Source organism: Lampetra planeri, chromosome 2 (assembly GCF_965212315.1).
Source record: "Lampetra planeri chromosome 2, kcLamPlan1.2.h2, whole genome shotgun sequence".
NCBI classification, from domain to species: Eukaryota; Metazoa; Chordata; class Hyperoartia; order Petromyzontiformes; family Petromyzontidae; genus Lampetra; species Lampetra planeri.
The window spans coordinates 32,014,229-32,040,848 of NC_136108.1; the positions used below are offsets into that span (position 1 = coordinate 32,014,229).

General features: G+C 46.1%; 2 protein-coding genes across 2 annotated transcripts in view; one reads left to right on the forward strand and one right to left on the reverse strand.

The window, feature by feature from the left end:
• Positions 1 to 2,775: 2,775 nt before the first annotated feature.
• Positions 2,776 to 4,127, forward strand: LOC144731825 (uncharacterized). Its single transcript, XM_078613100.1, has one exon. It carries the CDS (start codon positions 2,861 to 2,863, stop codon positions 4,007 to 4,009), a length of 1,149 nt encoding a protein of 382 aa, XP_078469226.1. The 5' UTR covers positions 2,776 to 2,860; the 3' UTR covers positions 4,010 to 4,127.
• Positions 4,128 to 5,237: 1,110 nt separating this feature from the next.
• LOC144731817 (uncharacterized) overlaps positions 5,238 to 26,620 on the reverse strand; it is a 60,076-nt gene continuing 38,693 nt past the window's right edge. Inside the window, exons 22-32 of the mRNA XM_078613087.1 lie at positions 26,540 to 26,593; positions 14,051 to 14,104; positions 13,594 to 13,665; positions 12,297 to 12,332; positions 11,373 to 11,417; positions 10,878 to 10,910; positions 9,503 to 9,649; positions 8,655 to 8,709; positions 8,149 to 8,337; positions 7,576 to 7,653; positions 5,238 to 6,837 (exon numbers count right to left, since the gene is read on the reverse strand). Of these exons, the coding sequence (XP_078469213.1) occupies positions 6,650 to 6,837; positions 7,576 to 7,653; positions 8,149 to 8,337; positions 8,655 to 8,709; positions 9,503 to 9,649; positions 10,878 to 10,910; positions 11,373 to 11,417; positions 12,297 to 12,332; positions 13,594 to 13,665; positions 14,051 to 14,104; positions 26,540 to 26,593 (951 nt within the window). The 3' untranslated portion in view covers positions 5,238 to 6,649. The remainder of the gene's footprint in view (positions 6,838 to 7,575; positions 7,654 to 8,148; positions 8,338 to 8,654; positions 8,710 to 9,502; positions 9,650 to 10,877; positions 10,911 to 11,372; positions 11,418 to 12,296; positions 12,333 to 13,593; positions 13,666 to 14,050; positions 14,105 to 26,539; positions 26,594 to 26,620) is intronic.

Genomic DNA, 26,620 nt, shown 5'->3' on the forward strand with positions numbered 1-26,620 from the left:
ATACGTCATTTCAAACTTGGAATCCAACATGCTGCCTCTTTTGTAAATCCATTATTGGACGAGGGCCTATATTATCCAGGCCGTGCGGCTCGTAGGGGTTATTCGACCAAGTATAAACTCATTAATTAGCTGAATTCATCTTAATATATAGAGAGGATCGCAGAGCTTGGGCAATTGTTGGCACCGAATCCCTGCCTGGCTCCTGCTTTTCCAGCTTGTATGTGTGGTTCCTCAGCAATTGTGAGAGATGACATTTGCTTGAACGACCAGGTTCGTAGCGCAGCGTAGCGCTACCGTTCTGGTCTTCATGGGCGCTCATCAGCACCACCAGCACCACCAGCACCAGCACCACCACCACCAGCATCACGACCACCACCAGCACCACCACCACCAGCATCACCACCACCAGCATCACGACCACCACCAGCACCACCACCACCAGCATCACGACCAGCACCAGCATCACGACCACCACCAGCACCACCAGCACCACCACCACCAGCATCACGACCACCACCAGCACCACCACCACCAGCATCACGACCAGCACCAGCATCACGACCACCACCAGCACCACCACCACCAGCATCACGACCAGCACCACCACCACCAGCATCACGACCACCACCAGCACCACCACCACCAGCATCACGACCACCACCAGCACCACCACCACCAGCATCACGACCAGCACCAGCATCACGACCACCACCAGCACCACCACCACCAGCATCACCACCACCAGCATCACGACCACCACCAGCACCACCACCAGCATCACGACCACCACCAGCACCACCACGAGCACCACCAGCACCACCACCACCACCAGCATCACCAGCACCACCACCACCAGCACCACCAGCACCACCACCACCAGCACCACCACCAGCATCACGACCACCACCAGCACCACCACGAGCACCACCAGCACCACCACCACCACCAGCATCACCAGCACCACCATCACCAGCACCAGCATCACCACTAGCATCACCACCAGCACCACCACGAGCACCACCAGCACCACCACCAGCATCACCACCACCAGCACCCCACTAGCACCACCACCAGCACCACCACCAGCATCACCACCACCAGCACCCCACTAGCACCACCACCAGCATCACCACCAGCATCACCACCACCAGCACCGCACTAGCATCACCACCAGCACCACCAGCAGCACCACCACCAGCATCACCACCACCAGCACCACCACCACCAGCATCACCACCAGCACCACCAGCACCACCACCAGCATCACCACCACCAGCACCGCACTAGCATCACCACCAGCATCACCACCAGCACCACCAGCACCACCACCAGCATCACCACCAGCACCACCAGCACCACCACCAGCATCACCACCACCAGCACCGCACTAGCATCACCACCAGCACCACCAGCAGCACCACCACCAGCATCACCACCAGCACCACCAGCACCACCACCAGCATCACCACCACCAGCATCACCACCACCAGCATCACCACCACTGGGATCGCCACCACCAGCATCACCACCACCACCACCAGCACCACCACCACCAGCACCACCACCACCAGCACCCCCACCGTGATCGTCATCGCCACGGCGTCCGTCTTGGTGTGTTTACGTTGCCATGGAGACGTCGTCAGTCGGCTTGCAACACCAACCTCAAGCGAGGCAGACAACTCTTCCCGGGACAAGGTACATTGTGATCTTATACAACCATGCGGCACTTAGATTAGAGGTCGCTATTGTACAATGGATACTGGTTTAGCTGTCGCCTGATGGTGTTTGTTGTAATTACCGGCGAAACGTCGTACTCGAATTGTAAGTGTTGTGGGTTTACTCTCCAACGCATCGGTGTGCTGTGCTAGTGACGAATTGGCATGTTTTGTTTACGTGACCAACCTTACTCATTGGTTGTGTCGGGTGGTGGCGGGTTTAACGACACATTTATATTTACGCGATCTAACTAAACAAAATGTCTTATCGGTTAGCGTATTATATCATCATATCATACCACTGAGAATATTAGTTCGGATCATACAATGCATACTAGTTAGCATATGTAACTCTGACTATAACATCGGAGCAGTTGGTGTATTCATACTCTATTTTAACATCACATCAGTTGTAATTAACTATATTGTAACATCACACAACTTAGCATATTGAACTGTATTATAACATCACACCAGTTTCGTGTAATAAACTGTATTTAAAAAAATCCATAGCACTACAGAATTAAACTTTCGCCGAGTGACCAGCAATGATTCTGGACTCAGAATTAATTTTAGTGTCAATATATTAAACATGTATATCGGAATGCATGCCACAGTCGCATTATTTAGTTTTGTTTATGCAAATTAATCGTCGATGGAATTGACCAAACGTCCCAATACAGCATCCTCCTGCGAAGGAGTCTTGAGGCTCTGTGAGATAATTTACTAGTTGAACAACATTCTGTTCATTACCACTGCGCTGTATTAAAGTTGTTCAACGTGTTTCTGTCTTGAACATTTTGACACCGGATTTTGGTATTTGAGCCACGGTATTTAATTGAGATTCATGCAAAAAGCAAAAACATGAATTTCAAAGATTCTCCTCATTAGTTGTCTTGAGACTTGGCAAGGCTTTCTTGGATAAATACAGGGTACAGTATTATTCTTACATACAATAGAAAAATTTGCATCTCATTCAATCGTTCAACACATTAGTACAAATGTTAATCAATCATTAATCATCATCAACAATGATCAATCCACTACCAGATAAAGTAGTACCAAAACGGCTCCGATTAAATGAGGCGGTTTGATTCAGTATCAATATAAAATAGCTGAGCAAAAGCCGCTGCTACTACCTCACCATGAGCAAGTGGCCGGGTCAGCCCGGGCAGGATCCGGGTCACGATCAAGGTCACGAACACGGTCAGGGTCACCGCAGTCAAGGTCAAAGTCAGGGCCACTCCAACGTACGTGACGCGACTGCGGCGGAACGACGCTTGCGTCTGCGCATGGACAAGCACCCGCTGTTCGAAGGCAAGCGCCTCAAGCTGTCGGGCCGAGAGCTGCTGTCGCTCCCCGCGGAGCTCTTTTCTCTCTCCGAGCTGGAGGTGCTGGACCTGAGCCCCGAGCGGGAGAGCTGCATCCACTACACGCTGCGCTCGCTGCCCGCCGACGTGTGCCGCTTGCGCAACCTGCGCGTCCTCTGCCTCGACACCAACGAGCTCAAGGAGCTGCCCTCCGAGGTGTCGCTGCTGGCCAACCTGGAGCGCGTGAGCCTCAGCAACAACGCGCTCGCCGCCCTCCCGCGGGGTCTGGGCGGCCTGCGGAAGCTGAGGAGCGTGCACCTGGCCAACAATAAGCTGGGCCCGGTGCTGCCCGCCGAACTGTGCCAGCTCAAGGCCCTCCGCTTTCTCGACGCAAGCGACAACTGCATCGAGCGCCTGCCGAGCGCCATCGGCTCCATGGCCAAGCTGGAGACTCTGTTGCTGCTCTACAACTCGATTCGGGAGCTGCCGGATGAGCTGTGCTCTCTCACCACGCTGAGGACCCTGTGGTTGGGCAGCAACCGCCTGCGCAGCCTGCCCAGGGGATTTGGGGAGATGCGCGGCCTGCGGTGGGGTTCGAGCGGCGCCGACGTGGACGGCAATCCCATGGTGGAGCCTCCTCTGGACGTCTGTCGCCGTGGTGTGGAGGCCATTGGACGATACTTTGCGCTGAGGGACTCGACTGAGGTCGTGGGGACTGCCGGCCCGGGGGCGAACCTCGACTTGAAGCGTCAGCGGAGTCTGGGACTTGACCCGAGCTCAAAACTTAAGCAGGCCTCCAAAGTTGAAGTGAACTCCAACCATGATCCAAAGCATAACCGTAATCACGACCCGAATTCTATGGCTAACCTCAACTCGAATCATTACTTGAAGCCGAACTTTAGCTCAAACCTGAGACCCCCTAACAAGCCGAACCACTACTCTACTCACAAGCCCGAGACTCACTCTAAGCTGAAACCAAGTTAGAAGTTTAACATCTATATTCTTGGTTCTTTCGCAAGCGGTCGTTTTCCTGAAGACTGCTTGCGAAAGACTCAAGAATTGTCGTCTTCCTGAAGACGACCGCTTGCGTTGCGATCAAAACGTCGTCGTTTTCTGTTATTTTTGATCATTTTCTTTGAACCTATCTAAGTGACTTTACCCAAAGACCCAAGAATATGAATTCCTGCAGTCACGAAAGCTTTAAGTCAAGATTTAACATCTATAATAGAGATTTTTTTGGGTTAGATCACGATCCAACCCAAAAAAACTCTATTATGGATGATATTGGTCGCGAAAGCTATCGTGTTCAACTGAGTTTAACATCTGAGTGTATTTGATGGCAGAATATAACTCTTGAGTGAAAGACACGCCTTATTAAGAAGGGTTTATAACTTTACTAAGTAACCTGTAGTGGGCTTTAACATTTCCAGCAGGTTTAGCGTCACAGTCCATGGAGGGTGACGACTTGCTTCACTGTTGATGGGGAGTGTATATTCTTGACTGGGCATTTTTGCGTGCAAAACATTACCAGTACATGTGTTTACTAACATGTATTTTCTTCAGCGTCAATTTAAATTGAGACCGAAAGATTGAGACGCACAGGTACACGAGTTTGTTCTGAAGTGTAAATAAATCGCTGGGTTTCCGAGTAACTTTTCTGGAGTCATTTTCATTTTAATATCGGAAGATTTTTGGAAAATGTATTTCACCGATTTAAATTATTTCTTAATCATTTTTTGCAGGACCCTCCAGAAAATGAGTCCCGAGACTCATTGAGGCTTTCCTGAGTAAGCAAGCACAATAACAATAACAATAATTATAAAATCTCCATCAAACAATGTATCTCACTCAAGACCAGGACATATACAATTTGGTTTCCAAGTAGACATTTGTGATTGGTCATCATCCGTGATCTAGCCACTGCTGGATGAAGGCCTCCCAAAGTCATAGCCGTCACGGTCACGCGATGGAACAATCCATCGAGCATCTGCACACGAGCTCATCTTGTCACTCCATTTCCACGCTGGACTTCACTGGTTTCGTCCTTTCTCCTGACTTCTAAATGGAAACCCAGTGACGGTCATGGTCCTCGACAATACTTGAAGGCTTTGTGATCAATACTCAAGACACGATTCAACAAATGCAATGTCAGGCCTGTGTGTGTGTGTGTTTTGAACGCGTTTGTGGTTGAAATGCCGATGTCAGCTCTCAGTTGTGTACTCAGCCATGTTTTATTGAACGTCGCCCCTAGAGTACAAACGTCAAGTGCAACTTGACTTCACATCAAATGTTGCTCTCAATGTTTTATCGGTAAACTCTGAACCATGCCTTTTGTTTTTGCGTAAACCAAAATACATAAAAGCACAACAACAAAACTTCCCGAAGACTGCACGTGATATTTATATGTACACTTCTAGGCAAATGAATGGAAAAATGTAGTTTTTATTTTTTTCTTAATTTACATCTTCAGTTACCGAAACACACTTGCTGTGATTATTTTCGTTTCAAAGCACCAAGTTCAAAAGGAATGCTTGTGTGCGCGCGTGCGTTTGCGATGCGTGTGCACGTTTTTCAAGTGTGGGTGGGCCATGACGAGTATATATTGCTTTTGGCTCGTGTATACAATTCAGATCTCCAGAGTGTGGACACGCGGGCTTAATGCCCACACAGTAGCTTGGCTTGGCCATGAGTGTGGTGTTGTGGTTTCGCTGGGGAGATTTTCGGTTTGGTTGCAGGAAGAGAGAAGTGGGTGGGGGGGGTGCAGTGGCAATCTGAGTGGCAAATTCAGGACTTGTGTGGTACAACTTCCAAAAATGTCCAGGCAGCTAAATAACAGACCATGCAGCACTCCTGATAGTACTTTCTCAACGACTGAAGAGGTTAAGGATGCAAGTTTCGAGGACAGTTCTCGGAGAACAAAAAAAAAGTCTGGCTAAGTGTTCACGTACTTCAGCCGCACCGTAAAATGTAGCACCTCTTAACTTTTTTGGGGGGGAAAAAAAACCGTTATCAAGTATAGTAGATAATGCATAATTACGATTTCACCACTCAGGTCATAATCAGAAGACTGGTACACTTTAATCAATTACAAAAAAAATACTTTAAAAAACCATTGTCAAGGAGACAGCGTTAGTTGTCAAGGTGTACATATGTGCATACGAGGCAATGAAGTATGAAACAAGAATGGGATAGTGGGCGAACCCAAATAAAATCATTTAAATGGGATCATAATACCATAACAATAAAAGCACGTCAAAGTTGACAGACATCACACAGGCTGATAAAGCATTGCCGAACAGAAGGGGAAAAAAAATCAAAATTGTCACATTACAAATGTGCACATTATTCAACAACTAACACCATCTGCCGACGGTATTGAAACAACAATACCAACTTTGTTTTTGCTTTAACAACAATCAAGGGTCTTATCCTTCATTTTATTTGCACGTAATTTTTTTTTGTCAACGATGATGGCGACGAGGACAACGACGCACACATCCATCGGTAACGGGGCCACCACTGATGTCGGCCGAGTGGCCCTTTTTCGGTAAGGAGAGAAGATGATGATGGCGGCGGCGGCGGTGGTTGTTGCGTTGATGATGGTGGTTACGCCACTTGCCGTCTTCACGGTCCTTTCGTGTCCGACGCGACGCCCTGGTAGGCGGCCGGCCCGATGCAGGAAACTGGATCGCAGAATCCGGGTGGCCCAAAGGGGCCCGGGGACCCTGGCCGCCCAACCTCCCCCGGCTGTCCTGGAGGGCCTCGCTCCCCGTCGCGCCCGTCCTTGCCGTATCCAGGCCGTCCCGGCTCCCCTGGGCACGCGGAAAGTGGTCAATGCCGATTTACCAACTGCACCGGGGTCCATGGACCGGAGGAGCCGACTATGACCTTTCATTCTGAACAAATGGACCTTTAAAAAAAGAATCACGTTTGCTGACCACAGGCCCAAAGTCCAGTATTGCCAAGTGGTCAGCGAGTTAAGTCAATAAAAAATTGTTTTTATTAAACTATGGCACCTTTCTCGCATACATCTGCCTTTCAATGCATCATTACATCCAACACAATAATGTTGTAAAGTGTAAAATAAAAAAATTGGTATCCATTAAAAAAAATATCCAATTTAAAAGCCACGAACACAATTCTTAAATTCATTGCCGCACCACCATGTCCTCAGGACCATCACCACCGGCCGTCAGCAGAGGTAACTAATGGGAGGACAGGTAGACAATATCGAGCCTGTTTCTTGAATGTACGAGGTTATAGGCACTTGAGATGTGAGACGATGCGAGGGAGTTCCAAAGCCAAAGCCACCATCATCACTAATGAGAGGACAGCAGATAAGATCTAGCGCACTGCTTCAAATGAGCAAGGTTATCAGAACTTGGGAAAATAGTCAATTGGAGGAAAATTCAAAGGGGGAGTAATGCGAGAAAAGAGTGGGAAATGTTTCTGATAATATAACAACAAAAACGGAGTCATTCATTTCTCCCGATTCATTACTGAGAAGTTCAGAACCCTCAATCCATCAGGAGCAGGGAGTGGTGCCTCACCTTGAGGCCCTGGTGGTCCCTGCATTCCTCGAGGTCCACGTCCTGTCTCCCCCTTGTCTCCTTTGTCTCCTTGGTCGCCTGTGAAGGAATCCACGCACAGTCGAGACATTAGCAATGGGGTAGGGTTGCCAACTGTGTCCTGGGTTTTCCCAGGATCATCCCTCTCTATGAGGTAGCTCTCCTCGGACATCTGTCTTCCTGGTTCTTTTAAAATAAATCAAGTCTTGCGGGGACATTAAAAGTCCCAGTTTTGTCAGTTGCATTGTAATAACATCGTAATAACACCAGTCAACCAGTCAACACAATAATAATACACATCATTCTCCCCTCGTGAAATGGTTGTGCATACCACCGAGTTTGATGCTTTGTAAATGAAAAACACAATGTGTTATTACTGTCTGGCACTCTATCATAACGCTGCAGCGAGATTACCACTGGTTTATGTCAATATGAATGCAGTGGTGGCATTGGAGCGCTTCGATGGAATACGTGGATGTGGTTTTAAAGTTTTTAACAATTATTCTCACTAATGAAGCTTCAGCCGGGTGGCAGACAACCGAGGCAAGTGCGTACCCTTGGGCCCAGTGTTGCCGATGACGCCGGGGGGGCCCTTCAGACCAGGAAGGCCACGCGTGCCAGGCTGCCCAGGAAGGCCGCTTGAGCCCGGAGAGCCGGAAGGACCGGGGGGCCCCGGGCGGCCAGGAGGGCCCATGCCGCCCGCCTCTGGTCTCCGGATGCTGGCGGCCAGCTGTGCCAGTTGCTCTACAAAAAGTTAAAGGAACGGAGGAATTAAAATCTACACAAGCCAACTCGAGAATATACAGGATAAATGCCAAAAATATGAAAGACGACGAATTCATAATTGGGAACAATTTGGTAGTTGACGCCATTCTTATAACACAAGGCTATCACGAAGGTGCTGTTTCACAGGGTTTCTCCGTTTTGCGAAGGTTCCATATGATACCTCATCTCAAGACATGATGGTGACGGCACAGTTATAACAAGGCTGAGAAGAAAATGAATATTAAAAATACAATAAAGATTGGCTTTCCAGAAATGATCCGGCTTGATTGTCTCACCCTGGAGTATCCTCATGCAGACGTCCCTGATGTGCTGGTCTCCTGGTTCTTTACCCTGCCACAGTCGAAATAAAATGTTCAGCGTCATCAGTTTTACGAAGTTGCCCTTAACACAGCCAGCGACACAAGCCATCGTAGACTTCTGGTCATCAATCGGTGCGGTACAAACACATCGATGTTTGTGTCGCTGGGCCTCGATTTAGGACGTGTGGGATACAAGCTGGACTCTGTCCTGTAGCCCAAACATTTATATAATTATTATATTGTATATATGGGTAATTTTTACATCATAAAATGAAGTCATATTCATAATAATTGGCATCATCAGACTCACCATATCATTACTCTCATCATTATCATCACGTCATCACTTTTGTGATACAAATTGTTGCAACCAACAGCCAAACTAAAATGTACGCATAGACTCGATACCAAAGAGTAGGCTTGGACTGAACTTGATAGGTGCATTCACCATCCATCTCACGTAAGTATAATGGACCAACCATGACTATTAAATCTTTAAAATATATCCATTGTGAGGCAGGAATATACTATTGTACGTATTGTACAGCCAATGATTGGAACAAACTCACTTATGACATAATGTAAAATGTTTAAACTAACTAAATCTAACAAAAAATTACATACCATCTAGAATAATCCTGAGTTTTGTTCACTTTTTCTACACACGTGACATATATTTTTAATTTTGTACATTGTTGTTTGCCGCCAGACTATGACCCACTGTGGATGAAATCAGCAAAACTAAACTCAACCGAGAACCATTGGTGAACACAGATAACGACGAGGCTGAAGACGAGGGCAAGGCTGGCCCCCGAGGCACTCACAGCATCTCCTTGCCGTCCCGGCAGGCCCGTCACTCCGCGGTCTCCCTGCAGGCCGCGGGGACCGGGAGGGCCCGGCGGCCCGTCCAGGCCTGGGACACCCCGAAGGCCATTGGGTCCGCGTGGGCCCTGCTCCCCAGGGATTCCAATCTGTGGGGTGAGACAAGGGCAGCAGCAGCAGCAGCAGAGGGGGCAAAGGTTATAAGGGGAGGGCAGAGGAGTCGGTGCCCCCTCCAAGAGTTAAATTCAAGTCTTGTACGTATCTTGTATGTATGTTGAACTTCTTTCGCACCGTGCGTATACAACCATGCGAATTGGAGGTGCGGGGGAAGGACAACAAACTGAACACAAAAATCAGTTCTAAGGAAATTGGTTTTCAAGCCTTCATCACTTGTGGCAAACGCAGTTATTTTTATTTTGAGTGACGTTCTTTACGTGTTTTCCCATTGCAATGTAAATTTACGACGAGTAATGTCGTTTATTACTCTGAGTTATATCACAGTGTAAAAGATGACTTCATACATTTAGGCAAATATCCCAATTCACTGGGCTCCGAGATGTCCAAGACATGAATGCAGACAATGGGTTCATGAACCTGTGTGCGTGGAATTGAAGCATTTTCCTCTCATTTTGTGGGGTTTCTCTGGGTCATCTGGTGTCTTCCCACAATCTTAAAAAAAAACATCAATGGGCAAACATCCCAATGTAGTGCCAACCTGAATAAAAGCAATGAGTCTTAGTAAGGCTTTCCTTGGGGATACAAAAGGGTTTATCCACGCACTATCCAGGAAAGATGCGCTGTGTCTCACAGCTGTTTTTTTTTAGGGTTCTGCATTTACTCGCCATAGAAATGTGGAATTTCCATCTCTGGCCCAGGACCATAAACCAGAGATGAGGGTTGCCCCACTGTCTAGTCAATCGGGAAACCACTTTGGATTTATTTTTTATCTCACGTGAAGATATGTAGCTAATGTCTTGATAACATGAGGGTTTTGCACAACTATTTATTTTAATTATGGTCATAGTAATAATATGAATGCTCTTTTAACTAGGAAAGTCTGATTTAAGTCTCATGACCTTTTTTTATCAGGATGATCCTGCTACATTGAGATGTTTGGCAAGTTTCATTGAATGAGCGTCCACGTGGGAGTACTTTGGTGCACATGTGGTGATAACCTTGAATGTCCTGCACACATAGTTTCAAGAATTCATTACTCTACTGCCCTCTCCTGGACAATTTGTAGTTAATGCAAGGCATTTTGAAAAGAGGCTGAGTGGAGCGATTCCCGAAAGCACGCACTGCTGGTTTTAATGTGCTATAGTAATGGAGCAATGTGTATGTGTGTGTGTGTCCGTGCAAGATGGATTTGCTACTTACATCACCCTTGGGCCCAACGTCACCAGGACCTCCCTAGAAAGAGACAGAACGCACAAGACGTCAGCGAATTTAAACGTTGCAATGTATACTCGTAATGAATTTTCTCACAAAATGTTGTGGTCTCGATGCAATTCGAGCATCAATTCCGTGTTGTCTTGTTCCTTTCCATCTCGTTTGTATTTTCTATCCAGTTTGTACAGGCCCCTTCGCTACATGAGCCTACATAGAACATTTGCATACAATCTGCATAAATGACACATTATTATTAATCGAGAAAACACAGTCATTGCATGTATCGTGAGTGTATACGTTTAATTATGTAGAGTTAGTGGAGGAAATGTACGATGGTATGCCACACCGACACTTCACAGAACACCAACAACAACGGACGTCATTCGCCACTAAGTGACGTCACCACGGCGCTTGTGCCATGCTAGGTGGGACTTACTCGTTAACATTACCAACCAATGTGTCGAAGAAGGTGGCATCACCTACCTGTCCTCCTTTCTCTCCCTGAATGCCCTCCAATCCTGGGTTGCCCTGAGAAAATAGAAAGCAGAGCAGTCATTTGCATGCTTTTCCATTCATTGTTAAAGCTTTAAAATATGACATTTTACAATGGCTGTCTAATTTAACAATAACGCAACATACCCATGTAATATATCACCTCTCACCCCCAAATTCCAATTGTGCTTTTGGCATTGCCACGAGATGAAGGATCCAATCATAAATCTCGTAAAGCAGCAGTGGGACCCATACGTCAGACTTTTTAATGGGCCTTTGCCCCACAAAATCCTTCAAGTGACTTTTGTCTGCTCTACACAGTAGTGGGTGTACACTCCCATTCACTCTACAATGACGTTATATATTGCGTTATAAAACGGGTATTTTTTGTAAACACAAGAAGTTCATTGGCTGTATTTTTCTTACTTCTTAATGTAAACCCAGTTGGGAAGAGTTCCCGATTTTTCAGATTAATCAGAAAAATACTCAAATTGGGCCAAGATCTGAAAGTGTGACGTCACAGTTATTGTTGTGACTTATGGCCGCTTTCGTGCTTTGTAAAAAGTGCCGTCACATGACATCATTTTGATGATACGTGACATTATGTTTTGCTAAATAATTACAATATGAAGTGTTTACACTAAAAGTATTGCTTTACCGATGTCATTTTAGGTAAGAAATATATATTTTTGAATACTTTTTAAGACTACAAATATTTAATATAGCGCGTAAATAGTGCAAAAAACAATGTAACTCATTTCAAACACAATACATGCAAACACGCAAATACGAAATAAAATACGAAATTTGGCCTACAAATCTGAAATCCAATTATTTTCTTTTTTACTTGAAACTCGTCCCTAAAACTCGGTGAAAGTGATGCACACAGAAGTGCCGTCCATCGCATCCTCTCACCTGGACTCCTTTGGCTCCAGCCTCACCGGTAGATCCCTGGTGCAGAGACAGAGAGGGAGTGCTTATTCCTCATGCTGGATTCCAACACCACATTTTGCCATGCAGGATGGGGGCACCTGTTTAAGTGGCCCTCATCGTCACCATCGTCATCTGAGAGAAGGTTTCATTCCTGGGCTCTATCCATTTTGAATTATAGAGATTTGCATAACGTTCCTTCACTGAATTTAATATTGTATCTCTATCATGAGTTACCATTCCATCCCTCTCCCATACCAGTCAAACCCTTATCAGTGCCCTACCTTATTACAGACCAATTCAGACCTTATTGGTCACCCCGTGTCCTTATGAATCTCAAAGTTCATCGTACAAAGTACCAACACAAGGGAGAAACACAAACATATAGACAAAAATATGTTTGCCCGTATTGAAACGCCTGGACCTTAAAACTCAATTTCTCTATTCAAGAATACGGGTAAACCGTATGGGTTGACAGGTCTGCTCTCCATAAGGGCCACCATTTATTCATTTACAATCGTCGACCTCGTATGCTGCTGCTCTCATTCTCGCATTGTTTGCTGTAGCGCCTACAGCCATTTCCTTGATCGATTTACCCGTGGCTCTGCGATGATTACAATAGCGTGACGCTTGACTGAAGACAACTCTGTCGTTTAAATCCTGTAAGAACTGCATGACATTATTCGTGGCAAACACAATATTATTCCACATCGGATGACCGGGAGAAGTTGTCATTGTGAGCCATCAACCTCTTGTCTTCACACGCTGAGGAGTGAATTTCCACTTTTTTTACTGACTGGTGGCTTTAGGACAGAACAACAGAGAAGCCCTCTTGAACCCCCTAAGATCTCGTTCAAATAACTTCACGAGCTTCTTTAGTGGTTGCAAGGACCGCATTGCTTTCATCCATTGAGACTCAATCCTTACTCCTCATCAAACCCTCGTCAACTTTAAACTCTGCCAGTAATCTTGATGCAAAAACCCACGTGAAGTAAGAGTTCTTCATGACTTTCACTTTGATCTAAGTATTTATTTTACTCGTCTTTTAAAGATGTTCATGTGTTCCTTTCATCAGTTTAGTAGCACCCACAATATCGCGCGGCTCATTACACAAATGTAAACAAGTCAGTTTCTAACCCCGCTCCATGTTAAAATATCTAACGTCAATTCGGCTCGTCTGAGACTCCTCTCCATGCCTGTCTGCTGTTCACAACTCCGGCTGTATTTCCTGTATGACTGGTCCTGCTGCATGGAGTTTCGTCCATTTATTGGCGTCCCCTACCTTCTCTCCTTTGGCCCCAGGAAGGCCAGGGGGCCCCGGCAGCCCTTGCAGGCCAGAATCACCTTTGGGGCCCTACACAAACATCAGAAAATATGAAAACAACTAAAATGAGAGGTGGGTGGTGGGTGAAAGGGGAAGGGAGGGAGGGAGGAGGGAAAATGGGGCTGGGAATTAAAAACAAAACAAAAAAGTTACAGAGTAAAAAAAAAAGTTTGACCTTGCGAACCTCACCAGTTTCTGCACAGCATCAAAAGTCAAGTTTAAAGTCAATCCATGCCAAACAGTTTGACAAAAAAACGCAAATTTTGGCAGATGCAATTCAGTCACGTGGTCCGCTTTCAGTGGTAAAAATCTCTGGGTTTTTTCTAGTTTTTTTTTTTAACCAGCGATAAATGCAAGAAGTAATATGTTAGTGTTTTTAACGTCAAAAGCGAAGGTGCAGGGAAAGATCACTCACAGCCGGGCCGGGGAGACCTAAGGGTCCCGAAGGGCCTTGTTCGCCAGCATCTCCCTGCGGGGGGGGGGGGGGTGTGGGATCACATACAAGGATCAGGCAAAGAAAACGAGGCGGGGGGGGTATCGGTGGGTGGCAGGGGCTGCGCGTGTGGGCGCGTGCGGAGATGAACGGCTGTGCAGCCCACAATTCCACATGACGAGCGTTCGGCAACCGAAGCCCTCTAAACATATTTGAACAGTCGCCACACATTTAATGCTGCCGAATAGGCTGATGGTTTGGGAAATGGCCTTCCTGCAAAGCAGAGACGGGGCCAGAGAGACTGACTTGACTTAAGAGTTTTGGATCGCACTTTCATTTTGAAGATATTTTAAGAAACTTTACGAATTCGTTTTTTATGTAAAAATAGTTTTTCATGAGGAGTTACTGAATTTACTGTGTGTATATATACAGTAAATTCAGTAACTATATATACACACATACAATATATACACACATATAAAAAGCCAATTAATTACTCGTACAAAGCCTCACTGAGTCGGAAGACCTTTCAGAAGGGTCCTGCATTGGGATGTTTCGCCAAATCTGTTCCTGGATACGAGGATTCACGCTAAATAATGCCATTAAATGACTCTATTGGATTTTACAGAGCAGTAATCGACCCCGACTTCGAAATCTTGTCAAGACCCGCCTGAAAACGAGTCACGAGACTCGGCGAGGCTTTTCCTGGGTAAACGTGCATACTTTTCAATAATACTCATCTCTACTCTTTGGTTCTTTCGGTAAAGTCACGTAGGTAGAAAAAACAATAGATCACGACGTTTCGATCGCATCGCAAGCAATCGTCATGAGACGGAATAAATAATCTCCTGGCCCTCTCGTAGCACAGTGCCTACAACACGTGGCAAAGCCCTGGCTGCCTTTCGCGCAAGTACTTACCAGGCGCTAGATAGATTGTATTTATTTCAGCAGGAAGGGCCGAATGAGGTGCTAGTCTCTCGTTCATGGACGCCCTTGCGATAGTGCAGATGTTGTACAGAACTAGCCTACTTAGTTTCATCATGGGACCTCCTTTGCCAGTACCAAAATATACTAATAGGGGTTTTCCCCTTTTTGTGCGCCTTTTGGCGTCATCTGGTCGAACACCATATGAGACTAGGCTCTAAAGAAAGCTGTCTCTGGTGTGGACCAATCAGTTTCAAGGACAATGCATAAATGATCAGAGTATTGTTTTTTGTTTGCATTTGACTGCAAGTATTGTGGTTAATGTAAGCATGATTCCTTGCAAAAGGTATTAGTTTTGTTGCCAGAAAAAAAAGGGGAAAAACCCTATTAGCCAACTTAGCTTCCAAGGTCTGACAAAATTAGAGGGACGTAGGGCAATCAGTAATTTCGGAGTGGTGAATTTCTTTTGATTGCGCTCGCATACCACTGCTGACGCAGTGCACTCGTGAGTTTAAAATAAATAAAAATCTGGGTCATATTGAAGTCCTCGCACATGCACTTCCTCAGAGTGGCGCTAACGGGCGCGCGCTTGTGTGTGCGTGTGCGCGTGCACCACCACGAGCCTCTAACGTCGGCGCACATTCCACACGCCAGACATCATCTGCGGCGCATCTTAAAGGGATTTTCTTTCTTTCTGCGTGCTTTTTATTAAGCGTGGTTATGGCTTCAACCCAGATAGTACCTTTTTTTCGGCCTCATTATATTGAAAATTCTGCCTCTGTCTTTTATGCCGTTGAGTCCATGAGTGGGGGGTTATTGGCACTGGAGGGAGATTGTGCCTGATCAAGAGGGCCGCTGTTAGATGTTTGTCTCTCGTTACTTAAAGCGTAAACAATGCAATCGGCGAGATCTGCACGCGGTCGTTGCGTTAAGCGTGTCGTCAAGATTTTTTTTCCCTTTTTGCAAAGAAGGAATCGTAAATTGAATCGAAAATTTGACAAGCCACGTGAAAAGAGTAATGATGCAAAAAAAAATCTGTGGAACTGATTTAATTTCAACTGCATCGCATTTGATCCAGTGTCATCCTCGATCTTTTGAAAACAATCAATAGGTGGGCCTCTTTCCATCCTGAATTAAATTAAACGAATTATTTCGTGACAAATGTGAGTTTTTGTTGTTGTATTAAATTAAGTTTACTTTGGACCACATGACGGTTTGGCCCATACGGATAACATTTGGTGGCTTTGGTATCAGGCAACGACATGACCCATTAAAGCCCCCTCCTCCTGATGCCTCTGCTTAACCACGCTAGGGCAGTTCCACAGTTGGGAAATGTTGACCGAGGTTGCCAATTCGTGAAGATCAAGTTGCCAGCTCGGCCAACGTCGTTGAGGTCACCAACGCCGTTGTTGAGGTCACCAGCGCCGTTGTTGAAGCCACCAAAGCCGTTGAGGCCACCCCTACATTCACACCTTTTAACTAGGACTGTCATTAAAAGCTGGGCTGTTATTCTAAGACGATTTCCACGGTTTAAAAATAATAAGAAAAATACCAGCAAATAAACGTGACAGAAGGCAGACCGAGGTTTGAAAGTAATCCATTCAACCAAGAGATGGCACCAGAGAACACATCGAGCACCTGCGCGACGACACCCACGAGCCCCCCAATGGGGGTCCGTGTCGTTCCATCGAATGGCAGATAGTGATTCTAATCTATGCAACCATTAACAATACTCATGTCAACTTGTAACACGCTACCGCACAGTAGCCGCTCACTCTTGAAGAGAGAGAACCACTCGGAGGCGCGATGAAGAACCACAGGCGAGCGGGAATGGCAGCAGCCAGGTGGTAAACCAGCGCCAACAATTGCTCAAGCTCTGTGAACCTCTATATATTAAGATGTTTGCAGACAATTAATGAGTGTTTATGTGATTGGATGGGCGAGTTCTTTAATCCCTCCTGCCTCTGAGCCCTCGCCCGCATAAATGGGGACTCCACAGTGAGTCGATCGGCATTTCAGGTGCGGTGGGGTAAAGTGTGGGTATTCCCCACGTATTTCGAAATGTCTAGCCCGCATAGAAGAGTAGGCTAAATACACTCTTGGCCTTTTAGAGCCCCTCCAGTGGGTGGCAACGAGCAATTAACTGCACCTTTACTTTGCCCCTTTACTGTAGCTGAGGATTTTTATTTTATTGTTTAGAAACAAACTTTTCCTTTTAAGCAAATGTGACTCTGAAACACCCTTGAGTGCGGTTCCTGCTCCACCGTGCGGACACCCCTGAGGGTACGTGTTTGTGTATTTTGCCACGAGATTTGCTGTCGTTGGGGCGGTGTGGGGGGGGGGGGCGGGGGTGGGTGGGTGGGTGGGGGGTCAAGGCGGTAACTGCTTCCCTCGAGCCACAGTGACAGGGGCCGTCGAAAGAAAAGTACAAAAAAAAGAGTTGAGCAATCATCGCGCAAGCCTGTGTTCGCCTGGCGACCAATTTCAAAGCGTGTTGAGATACAGACGCCGTTAATAAGGGGACTGGATGTCTGGAGTATGTAGCTTTAAAAGGGTTCTACTGTGTGTGCATTTCTTTTTTCAATTATGACGGCTGGTTTCGTAAAAACGATGGCATTTTATGGCGGTCTAAGACCGTTGTGGAAACTCAAACACGTGTTTCATATGAGAGGCTGAAAATAAAGTAAACTTTATTCCACTTGAACAAGTCATACCTGTTGCATAATGCATTATGGGTCAACTGTAAGTCATTTTATATTTAGAAAAAATACTTTTTTTTATAATTGGATAACAATAATAATTCATGGCCCTTTGTCGGTCCACTACTGAATTAGGGCTTTCCCAAGTCGTGTCGGCCATGTTGTTTGGTCATACTTCACCACCCTGGTCAGCGTGAGGGGGTGGGGTGAAGAGAATTTCATTTTGATCGAATACATATTATTTTTTACTTTTTGCCACATGCTGACAACTAACCACGATTCACTGCAGTTGCTGGGCTTCTAAGTGTAGATTCAGGACTGGTGCAGGAGGAATTGCAGTAGCAGCAGAGTCAAATCCAGACAGGTGATTCCACTACGGTTATTTTTTTTAGGGGGGGGGGGGGGATTTGGAAGACCTCGAAAAATGTACCCCCCAAAAACAAAAGTTTCCCCAATTTAAATTGGCCCAGAGGTAGCAGCTCTCACCTAGCACCGCTGAGATCGTGGGTTCGAATCCAAGGTTTCAGCCGCCCAAGATTATGTTGGTTTGTCAATACTCTTTGGTTCTTTCGGTAAAGTCACGTAGATATAAAATTAATAGATCTCGACGTTTCGATCGCCTTAGCAGTTCTCCTGCTGTGTTTGTCTCACCTGATGACGATTGCTTGTGTTGCGATCGAAACGTCGTGATCTGTTAATTTTATATCTACGTGACTTTACCGAAAGAACTAAAGAGTATGGATTCCTGCAGTCACGAAAGCTTCAAATGAAGATTGGTTTGTCACGTGAAGTGAGTTGGTGGTCTCATCCCAGTCACCAATGGTTTCTAAATAAAATTAGCTTTTCCACTTCATATTGATGTTTCCCACTTTGAGAAGTAAAGTAAGTATCGGTTTTGCTGTCGTGCGATAAACATTTCTCCGCTGCAGCAGGCCTTGTGGGAAAGTGCCTCTGAGTGTTTGCGGATTAAAATGGTCACGAAAGGATTTCAGAAGTATAGTTTCTATTTAATCTGTTTCTGCGGGTCACTGTCGAACGATGGGGTGATTCACTGCTCTGCAAGAGCTCCGATTGAACACGACACCCAACAGCACAATTGGAACAAACATGGGAAAGAGACAAAAAAATACTCCCAGATAAATTCTTATCCAGCCACTGATTACAATGTCCAGTGGTAATGAATACGCTGCATGATATTACAGCCAATTATCACTTAGCAGCCAGGCTATAGACTACGGAGCGTGCGCGTTCTTTTATAACAACGTCGTATCTTCTTGGTTCTTTCGGTAAAGTCACGTGACTTTACCGAAAGAACCAAGAAGATGAATCCCTGCAGTCACGAAAGCTTTAAATCGAAATAAAACAACGTCGTACTTTCCCTCTGCTCTCACGCCACCGCTATGCAATCTCGCTTCATGTGAATGCCCCCACTGAAGCACTGGCCCAGGTCTACTGCGCCTCCTCCCCGAGATCGGTCGGCGTCGTGCGAACGAGCACGTGGTGCACGTGACCGCAGCACCCCCGAGGAAGCGGCCTTAAAGCTCTCCATCAACTTCTTGGTTCTTTCGGTAAAGTCACGTAGAGGGGAAATAATAAAATAGTAATAAAAATTATAATAAAACATAATAACATTTTTATTATGTTTCATTTTTATTGATAAACATAATAAAAAAAATGTATCATGTTGTATTTTTATTATTTTATTATTTCCCTTCTATGTGACTTTACCGAAAGAACCAAGAAGATGAATCCCTGCAGTCACGAAAGCTTTAAATCGAAAGCTCTCTATCAAATTCACAGCTCCGCCTCGCCTCTCATCCTGTTACCCAGCTTGACTCTTCCGCGCTACCGCTGCTAGTTGTTTCTGCCACGGGGGGGGGGGAGCAGGTCGGTACGTTGCAGGGAGGCTTCGAAAGTGGGGACTCCGCGAGGCCAACGATTCACGGTGGGAGAGCCGGGAAACTGGAGGAGAAAGGTAAATTCAGCAACGTAACATTTGTGCGTCTACCCAAATTTGCACGCAGCTCCCCCCCCCCCACTCCTTCCCTTTCCCCGCTGCCCTGCCCCCAGCGTCTGCCGCCTAAACACGATGCCGTTGACCCCGTGGCTCCCCCGCAGCTCTCAATCCTAAACGCAGCGAATTGGAACCGGCACCTGAGCCATCGGGCAGCAGGGGGTGACTCCGAGATCGTATCGGACTGCGCCCGCTTTCATTCCACACTGGCTTCCAGTCCAAATCAGCTGTCAGTCAGGCAGGCCCTTCCGCGGGTTGTGACGGGCGGATGGTTCGTGGCGGCTGTGCTGCCCTGTGGTTCTGAGTTTAAGAATTTGGTGAAACGTACAGCGGGGGGGGGGGCGGGGGGGGCGGGGGATCGACTCCGTCTAACCAGTTGGGACAGTAAGCCTGTCGTCACTCCATAATAAAGCCACGTGAACCGTTGCGCCGTTTACATTTTTTGAAAAAACATTTCTCTCTCCCTCTCTCTCTCCCTCTTGCATCGCTCCATATTTTCCATGTGTCAGCGACGGAATCGGTTGAAACGGCGCTTAAACATTATTACAAAAGCGACCGGTCGAGTTTGCGTGTTTCGGTGGCAGTAGCCAATGTGCCAAACAAAAAACGAACTTAAATCGCCTGCCAACTTTCCAATTTTAATGAGACCGCATGCACAGCGAGGCTCATTTTCTCAAACCCAACAGTCCCGCAACCAGTGGGAAAAGGAATTCCACTGTAAATGACTTCAAGAAAAAATTGTGAATTCACGCAAAAAAAAAAGCTGTTGCCCTTCTCTGCGACTGTGTGGCCAAGTGTTTAAGACCACAAAAACACACGCACATTTTTCCTATTAACCACAAAGTTGTATTGCGTTTTTTTTCCCTACTTGGAGAGGCCACCTATGGCCGGCTGGCTGTGAAATTCTTACCAACAGCTACACAGCTTAATTTCGATTTCATTTAGTTGAGTCAAAACATAAATTTGTTTGCACTTTGCGAATCCATTGCTGGATGGTGGCTTCTTCACACCATACACAGCCATATAGGGATTCAGTTTGACACGTAGGCTTTCGCGACCAATATTATTCATAATCAACGTTTTTGGGTTTAGACCGCGTTATTTATAAATGTGTCGTAACCCTCCACCACTTTACACACAAAAGTGACACTTTTTTACTGATTGGCCGTGTCGGGTGGTGGAGGGTTACGACACATTTATAAATAACGCGATCTAAACACAAAAACGTTGATTATGAATATAGGGATTCGTTGACCATACTTCATCATGCTGGTCATTGTAGCCTGGTGAAGTGAAGGAGGGTCCAGGATCCTGTTCAGATATCAGTCACCACTGATGTTATAGCCGTGGCCAGGAATTGAACTGAAGACGCGGGGTTTTGTAGCGCATCTCGATGAATGACTGCGCCACCACTCCTTTGGTTTGTGTTCCGTAGTGATTTCTCAAAGAAAGGCCATGCGTCCACCGACAGAGAGGAAAGTCTCATGTTATCTGCCACGTATGCGGTGCGGTTCAAATTCTTACTTTTTGCCTTACGCAACTTCCTCCATGGACTAATGCCTCACACTATAACAATCATAACACACATTAATTGGCCACTAAAACAATCATTGATTGGCCGATTGTTGGTGCCGGCTCATTGCATGGCTTTGAGGAACCACAATCTACTGTATTTCACTCTCTACGAGAGTGAGTGAATACTGTCTGGCAACTCATTGCAGTTTGAAATAATAATAATGATCTTAACTAATGTAAGGGTGGCACGGTGGTTAGCGCACTGCACTATGAATCTGGAAGCATGAGTTTGATTCCTGTATACGACTAAATGCGATATCAATACGTTCGGAATATTAGTTATAATTAAGCGTATTATGTGTAAAAAAAATATCAATCAAATACAGTAGATTGATTTGATGGTGAGAAAAAAACACGTTGCTTTTCTCCGGATTTTCCCTTTGCCTGCCACACGGAGACCACTCCGTAGAGAACTCGCCAGACATCCAAGGGCAGGACCCTCCTCAAATTGATCCTGGGGACTCGGTGAGGCTTTCCTGCATAAATGAACGGCACCATTGTATGATACATTTTTCTTCTTCTTATAAGGGACAACGTAGGGCCCTCTATGTGCAGGTGCCGGATTGTTGCACCTTGGGATCGTGAGGGATGGATAACGGCGCAGGGAAGCCTTTCATCCAGCATTGGACAAGCGCGCTGCACCGCGCGTAGTGTGGAGGGTGATCGTTTCATTCGGGTCGGGGGTCAGAGCCAAGCTGAGAAGCGCTTTGAGAGTGAGGCTGTGTAACTCGGTGGCTCGGCAGCAAAGGCTTGAATTACAAACTGGAAAGAGCCAATGAACAAACAAAAAACCCCCACTAATACAAAAAAATCAGTCCACAGGCTGCGCGCCTCTACACAGCCCAGAGGGTGACTACAATGGCAGGGTTTGTTATGAATACTTCCTGCGTTGTTTCTCTCAGTGGAAGGCTGCAAGGGGGGGGGAGAGGTGAATTTTAAAATGAGCCGTGAGACTGACTGGGATCCGGAGGCAAAGAATATGAAAACTAAAAAGTATAAAACTTCTTGGTTCTTTCGGTAAAGTCACGTAGAAGGAAGATAATAAAATAATAAAATAATAAAAAATAAAACATAATCAAATAATTCTCACGACGTTTCGGCAACAACGCAATCAGCCGTCTTCAGGTGGAGAACAGGTCTGTCGAGAAGGCCTGTTCTCCACCTGAAGACGGCTGCTTGCGTTGTGGCCGAAAGGTCGTGAGAATTATTTTATTATGTTTTATTTTTATTATTTTATTATCTTCCTTCTACGTGACTTTACCGAAAGAACCAAGAAGATGAATCACTGCAGTCACGAAAGCTTTAAATCGAAGTATGAAACTATTTATTTTTGCCAGGTAAGGTCCACTGAGATATAGAGCTCTTTTTTTCAAAAGCGACCTGGCCACAAATAATGGCTCTACGAAATGCCATATTATCGCGTGGAAATTTACAGCAGTCAAATAACTCCAAATGCGCGTTTCGAAATGAGGAGGAAAAACCCGGAGGACCCGGAGAAAAAATTAATGCAGCCACGGGGAGAGACATGCAAACTCCAAATATACAGGTACCAGGGTCAGGATCGAACCCACGACCTTATGTGTCCCTGTAAAGGTAGTTAACATCTCACCACCGTGACGTGAGACTGACTTGGGCTCCTGAGGCAAGGAAAATAAAATGAGAACGGCTATGGAGATGACACCGGTGCAGGGCAGACGGGGTCGAGGGAGACTGGGTTCTTTCTTCTGATGTAGCGTTATTATAAATTGTGTATTTTTATTATGCTTGTTTACCCAGGAAAGCCTCGTTCAAGATAATTTTTCAGGAGGGTCCTGCCAAGTTTTTCGCTGTATGGGGCGGCGATGTGTGATCCCAATTAAGTAATTGGAAAAAAAATTCAACACAGAGATATTTTAGCCAGTGCCAGTCTTTGCTATGGGACGAAACCCGCTATGAACAGGGGGAGAAACACACAAACTCCACAGAAAAGGTGCCTGAGTTGAGCCATGCTTGATGTGAGACACGAGCGTTACCACTCTGCCACCGTCAACCGGTGATGTTTGCGCACTTATTTGACGAGCGTATAAACACTCATTCGTGGAGCTGGCCCAAACATCCCGGGATAGGGCCACGGAGGTCGGGCAATTTGTTGGCGGCCGGCTCTGGTCGCCTTCCAACTCACCTGGGGCTGTCTGTGGCTCTGACTCATTCTCTCTCTCTCAGAAAGTGAACAAAGACTGTGCGTGTTACAAGTCTGTGTGTTTGTAAAAAAATATATATATCTTTGATTTTATCCAGGAAAGCCTCCTCCGAGTCACATTTCTTAGGAGACTCCGGCTTTGGATGTGTGCCCAATACCTTAGCGTGTACTTTTGATTCGTCATATAACGATGCATCGGTTAATCGATTGAAATTGATGCTTACTCGCGATTCCTGCATCGAATTCTGTGTCTATGTGATTTCATTATTCATATGTTATGGATGATACGTGCAAATGAGAGGCCAATGTAAATTTTTTGGCTAAAGGCGGGGGCGACGAAACAAAACGCTGCGGCCAAACTGTCCCCCGTGTGCGAGCATTTAACGCGACAATGATTATTGGTTCAGCTCAACGGTGAGCCTAAAGAGCAATTTCTCACAACCAAATGTAGCATTTAGGTACGCGACGTTTCACTCGGCGCTTCCCAAAAATATTTAAAAATTGTATCGCGATATCGGCCGTGAAATCCCACGTGTTAAGTCGATGCAAAATGAGATGGGGTGGGGTGGGGGGGGGAATGGACAAAGTTAAAATCACGACTTCAGATCGTGACAATTCATCGCAGCTCTGAGCAGGTAAATTGTTATATGCCTAATGAATGGAATGTTGGAGTAAAGCAGTGCCAGGAGGAAACCCACTTGTACAAGGAGGGGGAGGGCATGGGGTGCATAGCATTTAAAAGGTTACCTTGACCGAGTATTCCTCTCTAATCAATTCCTCCCCTGGGGGAGGTGACCTCTAGGGAGAGGCAGCAGTGGGGGGGTCGAGCCTGCTGAGCTTGTGAAGAAATTAAATACTTATTTAGGCAATGGGTTCAAAAAACCCTGGATCTCTTTTCTGGGTCAGCTGCCTTTTCGAGGGGAAGAGGGGAGGTTACGTTACCAGCCTTTTGTGTCAAGGTAACCAGCATGTGAAACGTTAGGGAAAAGGCCCGACTTCACCGAGGGAATATTTTTTGCGTTCTTCCAATCGTCCGTTTTTATTTGCTTCCCTGGAAAACAGAAGGCTCTCACACGCAGCGAAACTATTTCACCTCGAGGGCTCCGCTGTAGAACGGATATTTTTTCGATGACTTGCAGTTTCTCTCTGAACCTGTGCTCGAAAGGGAGCTGGGAATGGAAGGATGGGTGGGTGGGGGGGAACTTTCTGGTGGGATTTCCACGTCAAGGACCTTTAACGGTTACGGACCGGCTTCGACTCTCGTGGTGTCTATTTTAATTCGGCGTGAGCACAAATAGCTAACTGAATTGGACGAAATTAATCCTCGAGTGCGCACGGAGACCAAGAAAAATCGATTTGCAACGACGCACACAACGGTGGCTGATGTTTTGCCGACAAACAAAGTGCCCCATTTGGACCTGAGCCGCATCCCGTAGGAACGGATTAATGTTGAGGGCATCGCAAATTAAAACAAGCCTTGCGATTATTTGGATCAACAAAGCCCTCTGGGGCTGTTTGTCTTCGTAATGGAAGGTGGAATGCGTGCTAGGTTCTCTTTCTAACCAACCCAGCCACTTTGCCCCCCATCCTGCCCTGACAACCCCATACCCACCCCACTTTCCTACCTCTCGCCCCCCCACCCCAATCCAACTCTTTTCATTTCATGAAACGGTGGCCATAGACACCGATCCTCCCAAGCACACAGCGTCCATTCATTGGGTTCTACGGATTTAATGCGCCTTACAAACGTCAATTATTATTGTTGTTATCCCGGCGTTTTCCCCGTAGACGAGGTTTGGGTGACAGCCTCCTCCCCAATGTGTCTGCAGGAGGGAAGCCATCTAAATGCGTGATGACGATTGCTTGTGTTGCGATCGAAACGTCGTGATATTGTTATTATTTGTATTTTTCTTTTCTTTTTCTATCTACGTGGCTTCACCGAAAGACCCAAAGAATAGGCAAAATATTATTAAAATATTTAGGAGGACGTAAACATTTTGTTGGGATTGAGCGAGTAAAAATCAAATATTAAACGATTGTATTCAATTTGTAATGTAGCAATCATCTAAAGCGCCAAATAAATTTCCATGTGATGCAGAGCATCAGCCTGTGTTGGAAGATGACATGACAGAACTAATTTTGAGGTCCCTTAAATTGCCTGTACACCAGGTGGCACACATTTACACACGCACGTTTGTCACACAGCAAAATCAAACTCGTCATTTTTTCTCCCGCAGAGCAGAAATTTTCTAAATTTAGTAAAGCAACTATCTTAATACGATGGGTTTTTTTTTTGTGTGTGTAGGCATTGGTGATCGGGTTGAGGCCATCATCAATTGGCTACACTTGGGAATCCAATTTAATCAATGGGTGGATGACATCCGGACTTGAACCTGGGCTCTCAGATGTGCTGGTTCGGTGTCTTGACAGGAATAACTAAAATATGAATTAGGAGTTTATTTTTTAAATGTTATTTTACATACGGAAAATCACACGAAAAAAAACACAAAAAACCCGCAACACCAAAATAAGACGAAAGGCTGTGGACTACAGAGTCGTGTGGGGTGCTGCGTAGTAATGCCACCCCTCCAGTCTCACGCCAGCAGTAGGCACATCTCACTTCATCTGTGGCTATACCTTCTCCGTATGGCCGATGTTCAAGTTGAGCAGTATTCATACTCTTATTTTTTTCGGTAAAGTCACGTAAGTAAAAAAATTAAATTAAAATTAATTAAAAAAAAAATATTTTTTGGTGTATTTTTATTAATTCAAATTTCATTTTTTACCTACGTGACTTTACCGAAAGAACTAAGAGTATGAATCCTTGCAGTCACGAAAGCTTCAAATCTAGAATTGAGCAGTGTTCTTCATTGCAAGGCCCACGGGCCAACGGCAGGCCCTGGTGGCCTTCAGTGTGGCCCTGACGTGCGGCCCCCCGACAATACACAACACGTGACAACACCCCGAGCAGGCGGTGTGGCGGCCCTCACGCTGATGTGAGGAACACGGAAGTATCGAGCGATAACTGTAACGGCACAAGGTGTTTGGTTTGGGGTTCGTGTGGGGGGGCTTTGCCTTACCTCCGGTCCACGCAGTCCCACTGGTCCCAGCTCCCCAGAGGGTCCCGATTCACCCTGGAAGAGAGAACGTCCCGCACTCGT